This window comes from Neopsephotus bourkii, unplaced genomic scaffold (genome assembly GCF_033783945.1).
Source record: "Neopsephotus bourkii isolate Nb327-2 ecotype Australia unplaced genomic scaffold, CSIRO-AGI_Nbou_v1 NB_346, whole genome shotgun sequence".
Taxonomy (NCBI): Eukaryota; Metazoa; Chordata; class Aves; order Psittaciformes; family Psittacidae; genus Neopsephotus; species Neopsephotus bourkii.
The window spans coordinates 945,643-964,755 of NW_026900852.1; the positions used below are offsets into that span (position 1 = coordinate 945,643).

The window sequence follows — 19,113 nt, forward strand, 5'->3', positions numbered from 1 at the left end:
GGGCCAGAGAAGGGAACGGAGCTGGAGCAGGGGCTGGAGCACAAGGGTGATGGGGAAGGGCTGAGGAACCTGGGGGGTTCAGATGGAGAAGGGAAGGCTCTAACGGGGGTCAGTGGGGGCCGTGGCACCGCTGGACCCGGGGATTTCAAGGCTCGCTCGCACCCCTCCGCTCCATGGCCGTTGACCATGGCTGTTAACGACTCCATGGCCGTTAACGGCCCCGGTGCTGCCCCTCAGCTCCGCCCCGCGCAGGCGCAGAGCCGCCAACGGCCTGGCTGGAGGCTCCGCTGCTCCTCAGCGGGCCGCGGCCATGGGCTCGCTGCTGAGCCGGAGCCTGCAGCGGCGGCGGTGCTGGAAGCGGCTCCCCCCCAGTGATGAGAAGCCCGGGGATAGCGGCGGCAGCGGCCGCAAGAGAGGCCGCGGGGACAGCGACAGCGACAGCGGGGATGAGCGGCCCCACAGCGTCCGCCGCAGGTCGGGGTTTGGGGGGGGGGGACGGACCGGGGGTAGCGGCCTCTGAGGGGGCTGCAGGCCTCGGTCAGGGCCGTGATGCCTCGAGGAGGATCAGCGCCGTGTTGGGTGCTTTGTGCTCGGGGTTGTTTATGGGGGTGCGTTTGCCTCTGTGGACAGGAAGAAGTTCAAGAGCACGTCCGAGTACATTTACCTGACGCTGTTTTTGAACGGGGAGAACAGCGACATCAAAATCCGGGCCCTGGGAGAGGAGTGGAACTTGCACAAGATATATCTGTGCCAGGTGAGTGGCCTGCTGCCCCGCGATAGCAGCTGTACAAAGTGATGTCGGGTGAATGTTCAGTGTGACTTGAGATAGTTTTGTTTCCTTATATATTACCTGGCAGGAGGTGGGAGTGAGCGGGGTCAGGCTCTGCTCCTAAGGAACAAGGGATGGGACAAGAGGAACCGGCCTCAAGCTGCACCAGGGCAGGTTTAGATGGAGCTGAGGAACAATTCCTGCCCCAGAGGGTGCTCAGGCGTTGGAACAGGCTGCCCAGGGCAGGGTCCCTGCAAGTGTTCACACACCCTCAGTGCCATGGGTCAGTGGTGGCCTTGGCAGTGATGGGGAATGGTTGGACTTGATCTTAAAGCTCTTTTCCAACCTGGTTGATTCCATGATTCCATGATGTGTAGAACCTTGAAAAGGGCAGGAAAGGCGTTTGTGTGTAGCCAGAGGTTGAGCAGGGGTAGCCAGCTCTGGACAGAGCAGTGTTTGCCCAGTGTTTGACACAGCTTGAGGGGTCTTTAATTGGCTTTAGTTGTGATTTTGCCTCTCCCTACCAAAGGAAGGTGTAAGCGCTTGGACAGCCTTGCCTTGTGCAGCATAAAGTAAGTCCAGTTGCTATTTCCACTTGTGTCTGTCATTGGAATGATGTGAGTACAGCGGAAATGGCTTTGGAGGTTAAATAGCTCTCTGTGAATTACTCTGGATGGAGCGATGACTCTTCTTACCTTGGTCTGAATGTTTCGGTGTCTCTCATCTCCTGCGTTACTGCGCTGAGGTTGCTAAATGACAGTAAGCATTTACTTGCTGCTCTGCCTGTTGATGGCAGATCAACAGATCCTGGATTCCAGATTTCTGGAGCAGATCCTCCAGAAATGGAGCATTCCCTTTTAACTGATGTTCTTTAGTAAAACGATCATTCCTCATGAAACCGAGGAGTTGATCTACGTGGCAAAGCTAATACAGCCTCATGAGCATTGATTGATAAGATGGATAAGGCCCTGCCTTTGAGAGTAGGTTTGTCTGTCATCATAGGTTGGGGATATGCTGAAGGTATGTCCATCATCAGGTAAAATCAGTTGGATTGCTTGTGACTTGCTGCTCTGAGGTGAAATGCTGAGGTAGGAGGTTAGGAAGGTGTTGCTGTACAAATAGGCTTTATCGATCTCTCAGGTGAAGTTTGCCTCTCACAATGGGCACATCTGCTGCTGAGAAGGAGAATCATGACTCCTAGTAGAACAGTATGTTTCACTTCGTTTGGTTGGAAACCGGCTAATTCTAGTTTTATGTGCCTTACCCTTTAGAATAAAAGGTCTCTCTACATCAGTGCTGCATGTGTATGAGTCCTTGGTATGAGACTACAACCTTGTACCTTAGTTTGTATGTCTTGCATGCTTTCCTTTCTACCCCCCAATACCCAAACTGGCATTCCCTAATGCCTGCAGGATTTGTTGTCCACCAGTAACATTAAGGACTTAGTTCTTGGACTAATTATATCCCTAATGGTGGTGTGATTTGAAGGAAAAGAGCTTATGTGGCTTTTCTGGCTCTTTAAAGCTCTTTACTTACTGTGATTACAGACATGGAGTCCAAATCTTCTGTGCACGTTTTCACATTCAGAAACAGAGCAAACACACTTCATCCTTTCTCAAGTATGGCAGAATGCTGGAGCTTGTGGAAAGTTCCCTTAATGCATTTTTGATCTGCATAAAGTTAAATGTTAACCGGTTCTCATTCCTTGTGCTGCTTGTAATAGCTTTAATTGGAATGAAATCTCTTACTTGAGTTCTTCTCTCATCTTCCCTCGTAGTCAGGCTACTTTTCCAGCATGTTCAGTGGATCTTGGAAAGAATCCAGCATGAACATCATAGAACTGGAGATTCCTGACCAAAATATTGATGTAGAAGGTGAGTGGGAACCTTTTATTCAAAGAAAACTCTGAAGCTAGACGTTAAGTTGAACCTGGCAAAAATAACTGCAAATACATGCTTTATTTTTTAAGGATAACTTTGAAACTGGTAAATAAGAAATTTGGGAGAATGAGTGCTGTGCTCATTCAGGTTTGAGCTGAACTGGAGTCACCAACAGAGTAGAATTCATTCCTGTACCTCCAAGCTGGGAGGAGCAACCACTTGTTTTGTTGTTTTGGCATCAGTGCTCTTGAGAACAACTTTTGTGGAGACCCAAGTCTGAGGGTGAATCCCATCTTCCTCTTTCTGGTCTTGAAAAGCTCCATCAGGGCAAGTGGACAGAATGTTTTGCTGTGGTTCCCATCACCATGGGGCAAGGAAGCAGTGTTTTTCAGAGGAGTAGCAGAGAAACTTGTAACATCATAGGAATGTCTCCATGTTCTGCTAGGGACTGGTTTCAGAGAAGGATCATGAGGTTTAACTTCTTTGTATCTGATTTTCCTGCTCTCCTCATTGCTTCATGATGTGACTCTGTGGCTGGTTTAAGATGAGTATTTTGTTCAAGTAGTGAAAGGACAGGACAAGGGGACTGGCTTTAACCTGACAGAGGGGATACTGAGATGTTCTTCCCTGTGAGGTGCTGGCACAGGGTGCCCAGAGAAGCTGTGGCTGCCCCATCCCTGGCAGTGTTCAAGGCCAGGTTGGACACAGGGGCTTGGAGCAAGCTGCTCCAGTGGAAGGCATCCCTGCCCATGGCAGGGGGTTGGAACTGAGTGATCTTAAGGTCCTTTCCAACCCAAACCAGGCTGGGATTCTGTATTTGATTGGTTAACACCAGGTTTGTTTTCTGTTTCATGTGTGTTTGGGCTGGTAAAGACTCTATATCCAGAGCAAATAAGATTGTAGAGAATGGGTGCACACAAGTGATCTGGTTACCTTTAAGGATTCTTTTAGTTAACCTGTGCTCAATGTCCTACCTTTGTTTGATGCTTGTGCTCTTTTCAGCTCTACAGGTGGCTTTTGGCTCACTGTACAGAGATGAAGTGTTAATAAAACCCAGTCAAGTAGTTGCAGTTTCAGCAGCAGCCTGCATGCTGCAGCTGGTAAGTGATAAATATGCAACATTTTAGTGTTTGTTTCTCAGATAAACAGTTGATAATGCACTTGGACGTGTGTACTGCTTCACCCAGAGAAATGAATCATCTTTTCAGACCAAGTAGGGGAAAAACCCCAAACATAATGCAGTGGTTTGATTATAAATGCTGTGACAAAGATTCTGTTGTAATATTAAGTGCTGCTCTGGAATCATATCTAGCAGTAGATTAAAACATGTTTTAACAGCTCATTTGTTCTGCCCTGAAGGTGTTCATTAAGCTTGTCTTTCACATGATGTATTCTTGAGAAAAATCTCTATTTCTGAGGAATGTTGGCTTAGTATTTTGGATACTGGTTCCTGTAGTGTGTGTGACTTTGGTAACTGTCGAGGCATGGAAATCTGTATGAACTGCCCAATCTTGGACACTTCCTGTGGGAAACGTAAACTTTGTGTTGTTTTTCCTCCCCCCAGGATGGCTTAATCCAGCAGTGTGGTGAAACAATGAAGGAAACCATTAATGCCAAAACTGTGTGTGGTTATTACAAGGCAGCGGAGACATACGGCTTAGACTCGGTGAAGAAAAAGTAAGACTTGATTTCTCCAAGCTGCTTTGTCCATTGCTATTTTAAAGTGTGAATTTACAATCAGTAGGATAACACCCAGGTTAGTTGTTAGGGGTTTAAAGCTCTCTGACTTGGGCTCTGCCTGTCCTATTTGGTTTTCCAGTTTCCACTTGAATCAATAACCTTAAAATTGGTGTAGATGAGCATAGATGGATTGGCTTTCGCTGTGAATAATTGGATTACTGAAGTATATTAGGCTTCAGTGTAACAATGAAATAATGCTTCTGATCACTGACTGTTCTCTCACAAAGCTGCTTTAACGTGCAGAACCTAAGCTTAGCTTTATTTAAATAGGGTGGATAATTACACACTGGGGAGCAGAATGCTGAGCTCAGTCCCAACTGCTTCCTTCTGCTGTGAATTAGTACGTTCTCAGAGCTTTTTGTAGCATTATTAGGACTTTGAATTTAGCTTTCATTCTACCCTGAGAGAAACTAAATGCAACCTTGAGAGTTTTAGAAAAAGTTGGAAAAATTGATGGTAAACTTCATGGGTTTTAAATACTTTGTCATGTTTTTGTGCCCTCCTGCCTAGGGATTATGTGGTACATAACCAGGCTGCGTGAGCCTGAGCAGCTCTTGCAGGAATGTTGACATATGTAATTAAAACTGCAGGTCCTAACTTCTTCTTTCTAATGCAGGTGCCTTGAATGGCTCTTGAATAACATGATGATTCACCAGAGTGTGGAGCTCTTCAAAGGAATCAGGTTTGGAGGCTTCAGTTAACTTCCAGTCATGAAGTATACAGCTCACTACAAATAACTTCTTAGGCTGTTGGTGGTTGCTTGTCACCTAGCTAGCTTGCTTTGTCTAGATTGTCTCATAGAACTCCTGTGATTTTATGATCTTATTTGCTCGTTTTCAGCATAAACCTCATGAAACAGCTGATCAGCTCTTCAAACCTCTTTGTAATGCAGGTGGAGATGGATGTGTACACCATGCTCAAAAAGGTACTGTGCTAAGTGTCAGAATCTTTGTAGGAATGAATGCATGATGAAAATGTCCCTTTAATACCACATGTGTTGCTTACTTGAGAACTTCAATTTGCTCACTAGAGGCTGTTTATTTTACCTAGTGGATGTTCCTTCAGCTCGTGCCTTCTTGGAATGGATCTTCGAAGCATCTCTTAGGCGAAGCCGATGCCTGGTTTGCTGAGCATAGGAAAGGTAGGAGTAATTGCCATGGCCTTGGATTGGGGAAGTTGTGGGTTAGGAGTGAAATACGTCTTCCTCCACTTGCAGGCTTTCTCTGTTTTCTCTGGGAAGGCTTGTCCCTGCCAGCACTGCCCAGCGTCAGATTCTCAACAGCATTAGCTTTTTCACTGCTTTGTCCACATGTTCTCACGTGAGCAGAGATAGTCACTGGTTTTGCTTTGTTGCTCTTGCTGTTGTTCCATTAGGTTAACCTTTTGTTGCCTTCTCACTAGAAGGCACTAATGGAATTCAGAAAGGGAAAAGTTTGCCTTAACTTTGCTGAAAGGATTTGGATGCAAGTGGTTTCGTCATTTCAGCTGCAGAAGGTGGTTTGCCTGCTTATAATAGCTTTCTCTGTTCAGTGGCTTAAAACTCAATCTCAAATACAAATATGATCTGGAAAACAAATTGTAATACAGGTGATGTGTCTTGCAGGTTTCGGCAGTGACACTGCATTCCTGGAATCAGAAGAAGGAAGTCAGTTCCTGTCAGTGTTCACACACTTGAGGTTACAGCATATCATCAGTGACTTGGCATCGGCCAGAATTCTTGAGAAAGATTCCCTCATACCCTCAGGTGAGTGAATGCTGGGCACTGGTGAGGTTGCACCTCAAATCCTGTGTTCAGCCCTGGGCTCCTCACTGTAAGAGAGACATTGAGGGGCTGGAGCAGGGCCAGAGAAGGGCAATGGAGCTGGTGCAGGGCCTGGAGCACAGGGGTGATGGGGAAGGGCTGAGGGTCCTGGAGGGTCAGATGGAGAAGAGAAGGCTCAGGGGGGGCCTGATCACTCCCTACAACTGCCTGACAGGAGGATGGAGCCAGGAGGGGCTGGGTTCTGCTCCCAGGGAACAAGGGATGGGACAAGAGGAACCGGCCTCAAGCTGCACCAGGGCAGGTTTAGATGGAGCTGAGGAACAATTCCTGCCCCAGAGGGTGCTCAGGCATTGGAACAGGCTGCCCAGGGCAGGGCTGCAGTCACCATCCCTGCAAGTGTTCACACACTGTGGAGCTGAGGCCCTCAGTGCCATGGGTTAGTGGTGGCCTTGGCAGTGCTGCGTTAATGGTTGGACTTGTTCTTAAATATCTTTTCCAACTTAAAGGAGCCTATAAATGTCATTTCACTCTGTTATAGATTACTGCTATTAACATCACATTATCACTGAACAATAAAAGGCCCCATTCTCAGCTGGCTGCTGAAGCCTGAGTTCACAGAGCAGCTTTGTTCTCTGCTCAGAAGCTGTGTAAGCCCAGCTGCTGAGAGATGAGTAAGTCTGGAAGTGAGTTACCAAGTTGGGCTCTCACTTGGAAATGTTTTCCCTCTATCATTCATGTCTTATATCATTGAAACCTGCCCTTTTTTGTCTTTCTGTTTTGGGGTTTCTGTGTCTTGGGGTTTTTCCCCTCCCCTCCCCTGAGTTAGCTGTGTTCCTTGTAACAGGGTTTGGACTTCTCATGTTCTGCCTTTGGATATGGTTCCTGATATCCTTGCTCCATATTTCCCTCTGTTCATTTTTCATATATCATAGTTGAATCTTAGCACTGAATTTTGCATCTTAACTCTGACAGGTTTTGTTCCTGGCTCTCATGTACATTGGTTCACTTTAGGCACATCTGTCTACGCTATACCTGTCCATTCACCTGTGTCTCAGTGATGTCTCCTTACAGGTGCAATTCCCAAATGTCAACTAAGACTCCTTTTATTAGCTGTTTATCATTCTTGAAGTCTGTGTTCTTGTCCATACTTGTAGCCTTGGGCTGTCCCTTTGGCCATGCATTAATACTTAACCTATCCTTGAGTTCCACTGCTGCCTCCCTGTAAAATGAAAATGGGTTTTCTTCATCTCATACTGGCTTTTTCCGTTATGCTGCCATGGATGTCAACACAATGGTGATACAATGCCAAACCAGACTTGTCAGGGTGTTTCTTGTGAAGCCTGCTCAAGTTGTTAGATGCTGTTGAAACACTTTCCTTACTGTTGACACAGTGAGCATCACAGATTTGCCTTTCTTGTACTGCTGTATCCTGTCTCTGCTAGAAATAATGGTTTAGTTGCTCTTTGGAGATGAGTGAATAACCTGGAGCAGCTCTTTCTCACTTTGAAGCTGAATTCTAGCTCTCGATGATGGGGATAAGATCCTTTCCTCACTAGAAATCTCTCTCTTGAGTGAAAGGGAACAATTTCTGCTGCTTAAATGTACTGGTTTTCCATGCTCTGGTTTAAATTAACACCTTAACGATGGAGAAGAGACTCTTCCGCACTAGTTCTGACACAGCGAAGTACAAAGGAACTGGGTTATTCTATGCTCAAAATGTCTGTTGAAATGCGTTCTCTGAACAGTAGGTGGAGGCCGAGCATTAGACACCGCATCCAGCCTGGGTGCAGTGTGTGTGAGCAGCCTGCTCCGTTATTGCCAGTAGATGGGGCAGGTTTTGACCTCAAGCAAGTGGTAGCATTTGAGGTGATGCTTAAAAATCCCGGCAGAACAGATCTGATTTTTGCAGTGTGGTATTTTACATGCTTAAGTGATGTATAAACTGAATACAATCCACCTTACTTAAGATTTATATTGGTACAGATCATAATCAAAGTGCAAATGCATCTTCATTCTGTAATAAACCAGAAGATAACTTGGTGGAACCGACTCTTTTAGATCCTAGTTTACTGATGACCCAGGAGAATTGTGGATTCTTTCCTGTTGAGGAGGAAATCATGTTGAATAGTTGAAGGGAACGGTGTAATCATTTCTTTTATACCCTGTATGTACACAGGAGCTGCAGGAGGCAACTGGGAGTGTTCTTGTTTGAATAGGAAAGATGTAAGAGACAGAAACGTGTCTGTCTGAAAGCCAAGTGTGCATTGTTCTGTTTTACCTGGTAACTTCTCAACGTTTCCTAAGCAGTATTTTCTCTCTTAATGTTTGCAAATTAACAGTTGAAATATGCTGCATGAACAGAAATAGAGAAGATGCTGTACCTCCATTCTCTATTCTTTACCTGTGTAGTTTTCCTTAATTCATTTTTATACTTGAGCTTTGGTTAATTCCCATTTTGGCCCTATCACAGCCTGCATCTTGGATCTAGATTTAGTCGTCAAGTTTGCATCTGGGTCTTCTAAGGCAGTCTCACTTCTTTTCCCTTCTATCGTATTCATCAACAACCTGTTGTTTTCATGGGAACTGTGGTTCTCACTGTCCCTCTCATCCACTTCTCCATAGAGTTTGTTCTGGAACATGACCTTGCATACTTGCCCCCGTGCTTGACCAAGAAGAACTTGCTGTGCTTTTGGTTGCCTGTCATCCCTTTTGTGTAACTGCCTTTAAGTTATGAGGTTTTGTTCTGCTTTATCTCTTGGTTGCAACTGTTACATTAATACAGCCAATAAAGTCTTCATGGTGCTGTCAGAGAAAGATGTGATTTATCTTTATTCCTGGTAGGAGACAGTTTCTGTTTGTTTCCACCATATCCATTATTAAGTCACTGTTTCTTTTTCTCTGATTCTGTTTTCTTCTTGTTTAACTCATGCAGAATTCTGCTGAGGAGTCAGAAAACAGTCTGTTTTCCCAAGGGCTTTTAACAAGCTCTTTGGCTTAACAGAGCTTTGCTTACCAAGAAGATGTGTTGGGCTGCATCACTTCTGGCAATCGTGAATGCTTGATCAGGTGAATACAGCCCTGAGTTATTTAGTGTTAGCTGTTTGTTGTATCACGGAATCACAGACTCAGCCAGGTTGGAAAAGAGCTTTAAGCTCATCAAGTTCAACTGTTCCCCAGCACTGCCAAGGCCACCACTGACCCATGGCACTGAGGGCCTCATCTACACAGTTCTTGGGAGCAGAGCCCAGCCCCTCCTGGCTCCATCCTCCTGTCAGGCAGTTGGAGGCAGCCATCAGGTCCCCCCTGAGCCTTCCCTTCTCCATCTGAACCCCCCAGGTCCCTCAGCTGTTCCCCATCACCCCTGTGCTCCAGGCCCTGCTCCAGCTCCATTCCCTTCTCTGGCCCCGCTCCAGCCCCTCAATGTCTCTCCTGTAGTGAGGGGCCCGGAGCTGAACACAGGATTTGAGGTGCAGCCTCACCAGTGCCCAGTGCAGGGGCACAATCCCTGCCCTGGCCCTGCAGCCGCACTGGTGCTGATCCAGGCCAGGATGCAGGGGGCTGCCTGGGCACAAGCTGCTCATGCTCAGCTCCATCAATCAGCACCTCAGCTCCTTTCCCATGAGCAGTTTCCAGCTGCAATTCCCCAAACCTGGAGCGTTCCATGGGGTTGTTGTGACCCAAGTGCACTTTGCCTTCTTGAACCTCCTATCAATAACAAGTGTGTTACCAGGTGGTGGGTTTGCACTGGTTAATAAGTGTAACCTTATTATTTCACTGTGATTTTATTTGTCCATTTAACTGTTCATGAATGTCCCATTCCCAGCTCCAGAGACAACACCAAGCTTATTTATCCTATTATTGTTTTTAATTTTAGAATGGCTGTCCCCTGTTTACAAACAGATGTGGTTTGCCATGCTCAGAGTAGAACAAGAGAATGATATTGGGTAGGTATATTACAGGCTTTCCTTTATTTCTTTCTTTCTTAAGTTAGAAACCTTCCTGTTCTATCAAGTCTGACATGCTTAACTTCTGGAGGTTAAGAAGAGCAGGGGAAAGGGGACTTGTGTTGCTCTCTGGGAGCTGTCTGTTCCCTTGGGCTGACTGATCTCCTTACCTTTTAATAGCAGAACTCTGCAAAACTTGAGTAATGCAACCAGAGGTAAATGCTGGGAGGGATCTTCTGTGTTTTCTTTTGTGTTGGTTAATGCTTTTCAATGCTACATTGCCTTGAAATACATGTCAAGGCTGTGAAGCAGTCCTTCAGCCTTCCATGTTAAGGAGGACTTTAGAAGTACTGCAGACAGAGAAGCCTCTTCTGTCCTGCTTCCTCCCTCCCTGGGCTGGGTGGACAAGAGGTTGTGGTGCAACGTAACTGTACTGGTGTAGAAGGCAATGTGTCATTTTTGGTTTAGGTGGGGATAACTCCACATTAACCTTTGTTCTGTCTCTCCCAGGCAGCGAGCAAGGGCCCAGCACCCAGCAGGGCTTGGCACCCTGGGACCTCTTTGCCTTGTTCCCTTCTAATATCACAGCCTTTTGCCCAGTCAGTGTTTAAGTTTGATACCACTCCCCATTGTCAGTGCCTCCAGCTTGTTCCAGCTACTGCTAAGATGCTGTTCTCTCTGTAGTCCTCCTATTTTATACCCCATCTTTCCTCCTTCCTAAACCACATGCTGCACTGTGGTGACATTGCATTGCCATTAAGGAAAATTCCGTGGTGGCATTACCGTTGAGGAAAATTCCATGGTGGCATTGCCATTAAGGAAAACTCCATGGTGGCATTGCCATTGCCATTAAGGAAAATTCCATGGTGGCATTGCCATTAAGGAAAATTCCATGGTGGCATTGCCATTGAGGAAAATTCCATGGTGGCATTGCCATTGCCATTGAGGAAAATTCCATGGTGGCATTGCCATTAAGGAGTTTCCATGGCAGCTGTCAGCACACATGTCATTTCTCTGTCCTTTCACAGATGTGCATGGAGCTGTGCTTTGTGTAACACCCTCACTGGTGTCTGTGTGTGTAAATGTGAGCCTGTGCCCCCCAGCAGTGGCAGTGGCTTGGGCAGCAAGGCACGGTGATGATGTTACATGTGTGCATGTGATCACAAGCTGTTCTGCTTCATTTCTGTGCCTTGCATTGAGCCAGGTCCCGTGATCTCTTACAAAATACCGAAACTGTGGCAAGATGCAGCTGGGGGAGTGTTTCCTGCCTTTGTCTTCCCGTCCTAGTTCTTAGAGTGCTTTGTGGAGGAGGAACCTCACAGCAGGAAGCTGCAAAGTGTTTGTTACCTTGCAAAAAACCATAAACCAACGTCTTTATGTTCTGCCATCACTTCTGTTAGCCTAGCATTTTCTGCTCTGAAGATCATAGAATGGTTTGGGTTGGAAGGGAGCTTCAGGCTCATTCAGTTCCAACCCCTGTTCCACTGGAGCAGCTTGCTCCTAGCCCCTGTGTCCAACCTGGCCTTGAGCACTGCCAGGGATGGGGCAGCCACAGCTTCTCTGGGCACCCTGTGCCAGCGCCTCAGCACCCTCACAGGGAAGAGCTTCTGCCTAAGAGCTCAGCTCAGTCTCCCCTCTGGCAGGCTCAAGCCATTCCCCTTGGCCTGTCCCTACAGGCCCTTGTCCCAAGCCCCTCTCCAGGTTTCCTGCAGCCCCTTTAGGCACTGGAGTTGCTCTGAGGTCTCCCCTTCAGGAGCCTTCTCTTCTCCAGGCTGCCGCTTGTCTAGCAAGTTGCCCTTCTCTGGACCTGCTCCAGCACCTCAGTATCTCTCTTGTAGTGAGGGGCCCAGAAAAGGATTATCACCCTTCCAGCTCCTAAAGATCCATGCCGGGTGGTCACAGCTTGTTTCTGGTACAATTGTTGTCTTGGGAAGACTTTGCTTGTAATGCTGTTGTTGATGGATTTAGCAGTAGGTGATTGGACATTGTGTGTTACTGCTAGCTCCTATGGGAGCCATAGTTAACATGGAAATGAGGATTAGCATAATCATCAAAGTTGCTTTTGTTTGTCCAGTTTTCTCTTTTGCAGTGTGGGATTTTCTTTATGTTTAAGACAGCTAAATCTGAAAATACCAGCTAGGGAAGGTTGTACTTAACAATAGACTGCGTTTGCCCAAACCTCTTATTCTGGCCTTCATTGCCAAGGGCTTTCCTCAATAGCAGTGGTAACAAGTGAGAGGGATGTAGTGTTTCTTCTCAGTATGTCTTTGCTTCTGACTTCAGTAGTTTGCAAACTCACTGGTTCAAGGTGACATGCAGGTTACTGTTTGTTTAACAGTCGATAATGGGTTGTCTTGGGACATGGTGTTCTCTGGAGTTGCATGGGAGTGCAGGCACCTGTGTGTGTAGCACTTCCCTGTAGCTATGTGCAGCTCAGCTCTAATGCTGCTAGTCCATAGCATGCAGTTCCTTATTGATCATGTTGTTTGAGGTCCACTTCTCTGTATTCTGCTGGCAAGCTGCAGTGCCCCCCTGCAGCAGGATGCTGCTGGTTCCTTGCTTGTGTCTTAAAAGGGAAGGCTTGAACTGTTCCATTGTATTAAAGCAAATACTTCGGGCATTTGAGCAGCCTGTGGTTGAAAGAAATGAGGTTTTATTGGACCATGCTGTTATCCAGATCTGCTGCCCTATCTCTTGCATTTACTGCCTCTGTTGGTTATCTTAACACATTTTTCCCCTTAGAGATAAGGATGCAGACTTGGTAAGCTGAACAGAACGTGAAGTCTGGCTCCCAGCAAGCTGGAGTAAGCTCTGTTCTCATCCCACCCTGGTGCCCAGCATCATTGTACCTGTGTGTTCTAGGACTGCCAGCAGGGAAATCCACATTGCTTTGAAATGTGCACTGTGGTTTCCTCTTTGATAACTGTAGAGAGGAAAAGTGAACGTTTCTCTCCTCCTTCGTGTAGTTTGCATTTAAAAGGACTAAACGTTTTATAGCTCTTCAGGATCTGAGGAGGTTTTAGTGTGACACTGGAGGTTTTGGCTTTGGGCTGCAGCTCTCAAGGTTTACTTGATGTGTTCAGGTGTATCTGTCTTTTTTCATAACTGCACATCTGTACCAGATGCCAGACAGATCTTTCAAGGCCATGATTGGATTCTCTAATAGTCATTTTGGCAGTGTTTAGTAATGAAATAGAATCACTTGCCTGTTCACTAAGCATATGGTAGGCCAGTGGAAGTGGTTAGAGCTGGAAATCCTGTATCTTCTGAGGCTTCTCAAGGGGTTGAGTGAGGGTAATACTGCTGTCTGGCTGAGCATCATCTACTGATGCTTGTGAAAGTTGGGACTGAACAGAAATACCACCGTTTATCACCATTGCTGCATTTAGGCTACATAACCAGTTCAGCTAGAAGATGTGGAAGGAGCAGACAGGAGGTTTTGGGATGAATTTGGTTAGCATGATTAGCTTATTTGCTTAACTTCATACAATCCTTCATCTTCCAGGATTAGTTTGTACAGAAATGAGGTGAAAAGACTCCAGACTGAGCCTGTAAAAGCTGTAGCTACAAGTGTGGTGTGTGTACAGCAGGAAGAGAAGAGCTGCTGCTCCTTCTTGCTTCTAGAGCTCAAAGTGTATTGTTTGATATTGCAGGTTTGTAGTTTAATGTGGGGGGGATGTTGCCTTTCATTGTGATTTATAATACTCAGTTTAAGTGTTCATCCTCAGTGTAACGTGAAGGCTTTCTGGCAGTAGTTGCTTCTTTGGTTGCTGATGTAATCCTGTCTAAAGTGAAGTGAGCAGCTGGAAAGCTGAGGCTGATTTGACTTACACTGGCTCTGCAAGGCTTTGCTACACCTTGAAACGCCGCTGGCAACTCGGGTGAAACAAGTTCATGTTGATAGAGCATGACAGAACCAAGAGGCTTGTGGCACTTGGTGATCCTTGGGTGTAAACTTGGGTTAGACAAGTTGCATAACCAGGTACTTGAGAAATCATCTGGTGTCTCTGTGGGTGCTGCTTCATGCTGCTGTTCTGCATCGGTTCCTTGGCTGCAGCACTCTTATGTCTGCACCTAGTAACTACAAGGTACAAACTGTACCTACTATGTTTAAAAAGGAGTTAGTTTAGGGCTTGGATTATGTATTTCATTGCAACAACTATTGTTTTTGTATCTGGAAAGGTTCTTCTGTAAAACTTCTGCCTCCCACAGCTGAGAGAGTTGGAGTTGTTCAGCATGGAGGAGAAGACTCCAGGGAAACCCTGTTGTGGCCTTTTAGTTCTTAAAAGGAAAAGATGGGAAAAGACTGTTTTGTTTCGTTGTGACAGGGGGAGGGATGATGGTTTTAAACTAAAAGAGGGGGATTCAGGCTGGATGTGAGGAAGTAATTCTTTACAGTGAGGGTAGTAAAACACTGACACAGGCTGCCCAGAGAACTGGTGAATGCTCCGTCCGTGGAGATATCTAACACCAGGCTGGATGTGGTTCTGCGCACCCTGATCTAGTTGAAGATGTCCCTGCTCACTGCAGGCAGTTGGATGAGCTTTGAAGGTCCCTTCCAACCCAAACTGTTCTGCGACACACTGAGGTGTCCCAGCATGGTTTATAGGGCAGTGTTGCAGAGCAGTTGGATATTCATGGGACAATTTGGCTTGGAAGGGATCCTGAAAGGTTGCCTGGCCTAACCTCTGCTCAAAGAAGGGTCACTTGTGTGGTCAAACCAGTTTGCTCAGGTCTGTTCACCTTTCCCACGTTGAAATTCCATCCAGAGCTGTTCAAGTGTCCTTAAAGATGCCCTTTTCTTTTTGTAGGCCTGAAGAAATAAATAAAGAGGAGCTGGAAGGAAACAGCATGAGGTGTGGCCGAAAGCTTGCCGAGGATGGTGATGTAAGTGTGGCACGTGGCTAACTGAGCACCACTGGCGTGGCTTGGACATGTTGGCTATTTCCAAAACATGTTGCTCTTAATTGTCAAACTGCATCAAAAAGATGTGGTGGAGATGATACGTGCGAGAAATGAGTTTGTTCTCCCTAAAAGGATGAAAGCACTTTGCTGTCTGTGTGATGAATAAGGAATTAGTGGTTTAATTGTGCTCTTAGGTGGCAAGCAAGGCCATGCTTGGGGAAAGCTTTAGGGTGTGAAAGGAGGGAATGGAGCCATGACTTGTCATTTGAGACTTGTAAAATACAGAGTTAAAACATAGCTCTGATCCCTGATGAAAAAGACATTTTTGGCTGGAAAGGGAAGTTTTCTGGATAAAAATGTGTACGAGTCACAGCCAGAAGCCCTGTGTGTTCCATACCCATATATATGTGCCTTTAGGTGATAGGGCCTGTGAAAAAAACCCAGATTTTTTTCCCTCCTGAAGTTGCTTAACCTAAGGATTTTGTACTCCAAGGAGTGCTTTAGGCATGAATAAGAACTGTAGTTAAGTGCTACTCAGAAATCATAGAATGGGTTGGGTTGGAAGGGACCTTAAAGCTCACCCAGCTCCAACTCCTGCCACGGGCAGGGACCCCTTCCACTGGAGCAGCTTGCTCCAAGCCCCTGTGTCCAACTTTGCCTTGAACACTGCCAGGGATGGGGCAGCCACAGCTTCTCTGGGCACCCTGTGCCAGCGCCTCAGCACCCTCACAGGGAAGAGCTTGTGCCTTAGATCTTCTGTTGGAGAAGCGGTGCTTATCGTTGTGTTGTAGCCAATACTCAGACTGGTTTGTTTGGGTTTCTTTCCCTTCTTTTCTCCAGTACTGCTGGCGCTGGACTGGGTTCAACTTTGGCTTTGACCTCCTTGTTACTTACACAAATAGTTGCATCACCTTTAAACGGAATACACTGAGTCAGCCGTGCAGTGGATCAGTCAGTCTGCAGCCTCGGAGAACCATAGCCTTCAGGTAAGCAGCAGCCAAGAAGCAGACCCTGTGTGTATGCCAGAATGTCTAAACCATAATGAAGTTTTCCATCTGTGCTTGCAGTTTTGCTGCCTCCAAGTCAGTTAGGGTTGAAAATGGTATTCTGTCTCCTTGGGAAAAACTCTTGGTGTTGGAAAAACTAAGTTATGGCAGACTTAGGTAATTTACCTGTTGTTACATCCCTAGGTTACATCTCGCCTCTTTCGACAGCACCGGAAGGGTTACTCGCAGTATAACAACAGGGTATCAGATCCTAAGCTTTGAGAAGGACCAGGTATGTTTGTGTGTTTTGGAGCTGTTGAACTTGAATTGTGGAGTCCAAAGCATGACAAAAATGCTGAGAAGTGCACGAGGCTTTTGAAGAGCTGTTGCTTATGTGGAATCTCAGGTTTCCTTTTATAGGTAGTGGATATGAAGCTGATGTGTGAAGTGTAACTAGAGTAGGATAGCATGGGTTTCATTAGTATTGGTAATAATGATAGTCCTGTGTTGCTGCTGAAGCTATCTGCTGCCAGTGTAGTGTTCTGCTGAGCTCTTCCTTGCTTTCCCAGACTTCCAGCACTGAACAATATCTCCATCAGACTCCTCCTTACTTAGAGTTGAATTTGGAGTTTGAACACTCTCTTATATTGGAAGCTGAAGAGTTAAAAGTGTCTGCCTATTGTTCAAGGCTGGCATTTATTGATTAATTAATTATTATTATAAACAAGAGATGAAAGCCTGTTGTGTCAGCATTATTCTCAGAATAAAGCCAAAACACAGCGCTTTAGGAAGAAAAATCAACTATCCCAGCCAAAGGCAGGACAGAGCCTCAGAGAAGAGTTTTCTTAAGAGAACTTGCCCTTTTCTACCCATTGGTGACAGCAGAATTCTGTAAGGGATATGAAAGATTTGATCACCAAGTCTTTTACATCCTCATCAGCAGTGGTAAATACATCATGAGTACATAGAAAACTTCTCCTTGAAGCTTTATCCTGCACTAGGGATGGCATGCACAGTTTTACTACCCCAAACCCAGTTTCTAGGGTAAAACCCAACATTTCCTACCAAAAAGCTGTAACTTTCTTTAAAGTACATACTGCTCTGAGTAGCCTGGGTGGTTAAACCTCTGGAAACTGATAAGAGGCAGAAAAGTCTCCAGTGTGCTTGAAGGGAAAGTTTGCTCAGCCATTTCATATGCTTCTTATCTTTGGTGCAGCACTGGGTCAGAGGGTTATAAGCATGTTGAGAGTATCTTATCAGTGTTAATATTATAAAACATCTGCTGAAGGTGAATTACTGTCTTGGGTGATTTCTTTATCTTCTTTTTGATAAGTAGTTAATTAAAATATATGGAATAGTGTCATCAATCTGGTTTTCTTTTTGATGTACTTCGAAGAGCATCGCTTACTGTGCACATTCCCCCGTGTTTGCTTTGCAGGAGGAGGTAGTGATGTATTTGGACAGTAGACTCCTGATCTTCCCAGTCTATATCTGCTGTAACTTCTTGTACACATCACCAGAGAAGCAGTGAGGAATTGCCAGATCATTTGGGAGACCTCTTTGGTGGAATCCAGTAGCACTTCTGTAACTCTGCATGCCTGCTTCCCGTTAAACGCCCTGCTGACGCACAGAGCTTGGCACCAACCAAGGCCTTACACTGTGGCAAAGATACATGGCCTTAGTATCCTCCTATGCACCTCTGAAGAGAAGAGCAGAAATCAGATAGGACCAAAACTAGGTCTCCTGTTCTTTTTTATTTATTTCTCTTCTGCATCTTCAGACAGGAGCCATTCCAGGTTTAAGGAATGTTACACTTCAGTCCAAAACTGAGCCAAATTGGAAACAGGGAATTTGCGTGAATGTCAGCTTATGAACGGACCTGTTAAATCCTGAGCTCACATTGTAGGATGTGTAGGTTTTGTTACCATGTTTTGGGGGGATTTAATACCAGATCCATGTTACTTACTTTTGTGCTCCTTTTCCATTAGGGTCAGCTAAGTCTGTCGAAGTGTTGCCTGTACATCCTGTTAGTTATTTAACTGTAGAGATTCGCAGACCTTGGTTTTAAGCCTTTATTGCCTCTCATCCACGTTTATTTTTCTTGTTCTTGGGCTTCTTTTTAACATTGCAGCATATATTTCACTTTTTTAGCATGTGAATTTGCTATTGAGGATGTTCCTAAGTGAATTACTTGTTTTCCATGGACTGAAAACACTTTAATGTACCAAGCAGCATTTGAGTCTCAAGCAGCAGCTTACTCTGCTCACACAAACCAAATACCAGTGTTTAAATGTTGCTTTTTGTAACTTGTTTTAACTGTTCTATTGGGATTACACCCTGGTTTAGCTCAGGAACCTGTGACCTTGGAGTGCCTTGGAGTTATAAGTGTTAACCCAAACCTCACTTCACTTGAGCACGGTCACAGCATCCAAAGGAAGAGCTGGGAAGGAGGGATTCCTTCTGGGTTTTGATGAATGAGTCAAGTGTAAGAGGTACACTGTATCCTTGCTTTGTATGTGTTGAGTTTTATGTTTCTCTGTTGCAGTTTTGAATTCCTATCAACAGGATTTTGGGATTCAAAGGGGGAATTTTACCTCTTTAGTAGGCTATTTTTTTTCTAATGTCAGAAAAGCAGAAACCCATTTGTACTTTTATAACAAGGATAAAAACGTGTTAGGCAAGATGGAAAAATGGGGCAACTTGTTCAATAAAGGACTTCAAGTGGAATACTCCCCCATGTCTACCCTTTTCTGCTATGAATAGCTTTTCCTATTGGATTCAGCCCTTGGATGCACCTCTCTGTAGTCTTGCCTTGTGTCATACTTCAGAAGCAGGAAGCAAAAGGATTTTAAGGCATTCACCTGCTGCAGCATCAAACTTGGTACTTAGATACTTTAGTAAGCAGTTTTCTTGGGTTTAACTAGGAATACCAAGTCTTTAAAGCCAAGTCATGTGTTGAGTGGAAAGGAGTTAGTGCTGCTGGTTAATGGCAGAACTGGTACCTAAAACCCAGGTTGGTTTTAAACAACTCTCTGGTTCTTGTGTAATATAAAGGTTGAATTTTAAGCTTTAGTGATGGGTTGTGCTCCACAGGGCTCCTGCTTTGTGCACAGGGCTCAGCACCACC

General features: G+C 45.5%; 1 protein-coding gene across 1 annotated transcript; it reads left to right on the forward strand.

The window, feature by feature from the left end:
* Nucleotides 1-310: 310 nt before the first annotated feature.
* GMCL1 (germ cell-less 1, spermatogenesis associated) lies at nucleotides 311-18,718 on the forward strand. The gene is made up of 14 exons (XM_061348240.1): nucleotides 311-474; nucleotides 631-754; nucleotides 2,547-2,643; nucleotides 3,652-3,749; nucleotides 4,214-4,326; nucleotides 5,006-5,071; nucleotides 5,230-5,314; nucleotides 5,440-5,530; nucleotides 5,993-6,133; nucleotides 10,026-10,095; nucleotides 14,907-14,982; nucleotides 15,841-15,986; nucleotides 16,191-16,278; nucleotides 17,425-18,718. The coding sequence occupies exons 1-14, from the start codon at nucleotides 311-313 to the stop codon at nucleotides 17,515-17,517; spliced, it is 1,452 nt and encodes a 483-aa protein (XP_061204224.1). The 3' UTR covers nucleotides 17,518-18,718.
* The last annotated feature ends 395 nt before the right edge of the window (nucleotides 18,719-19,113 follow it).

Bases quoted from the DNA above. Each gene is read 5' to 3' on its own strand.
- GMCL1 (XM_061348240.1), top strand. From the start codon at position 311: ATGGGCTCGCTGCTGAGCCGGAGCCTGCAGCGGCGGCGGTGCTGGAAG. The intron at 475-630 runs GTCGGGGTTTGG...CTCTGTGGACAG, and splicing joins CCCCACAGCGTCCGCCGCAG to GAAGAAGTTCAAGAGCACGT. The intron at 4,327-5,005 runs GTAAGACTTGAT...TTTCTAATGCAG, and splicing joins TTAGACTCGGTGAAGAAAAA to GTGCCTTGAATGGCTCTTGA.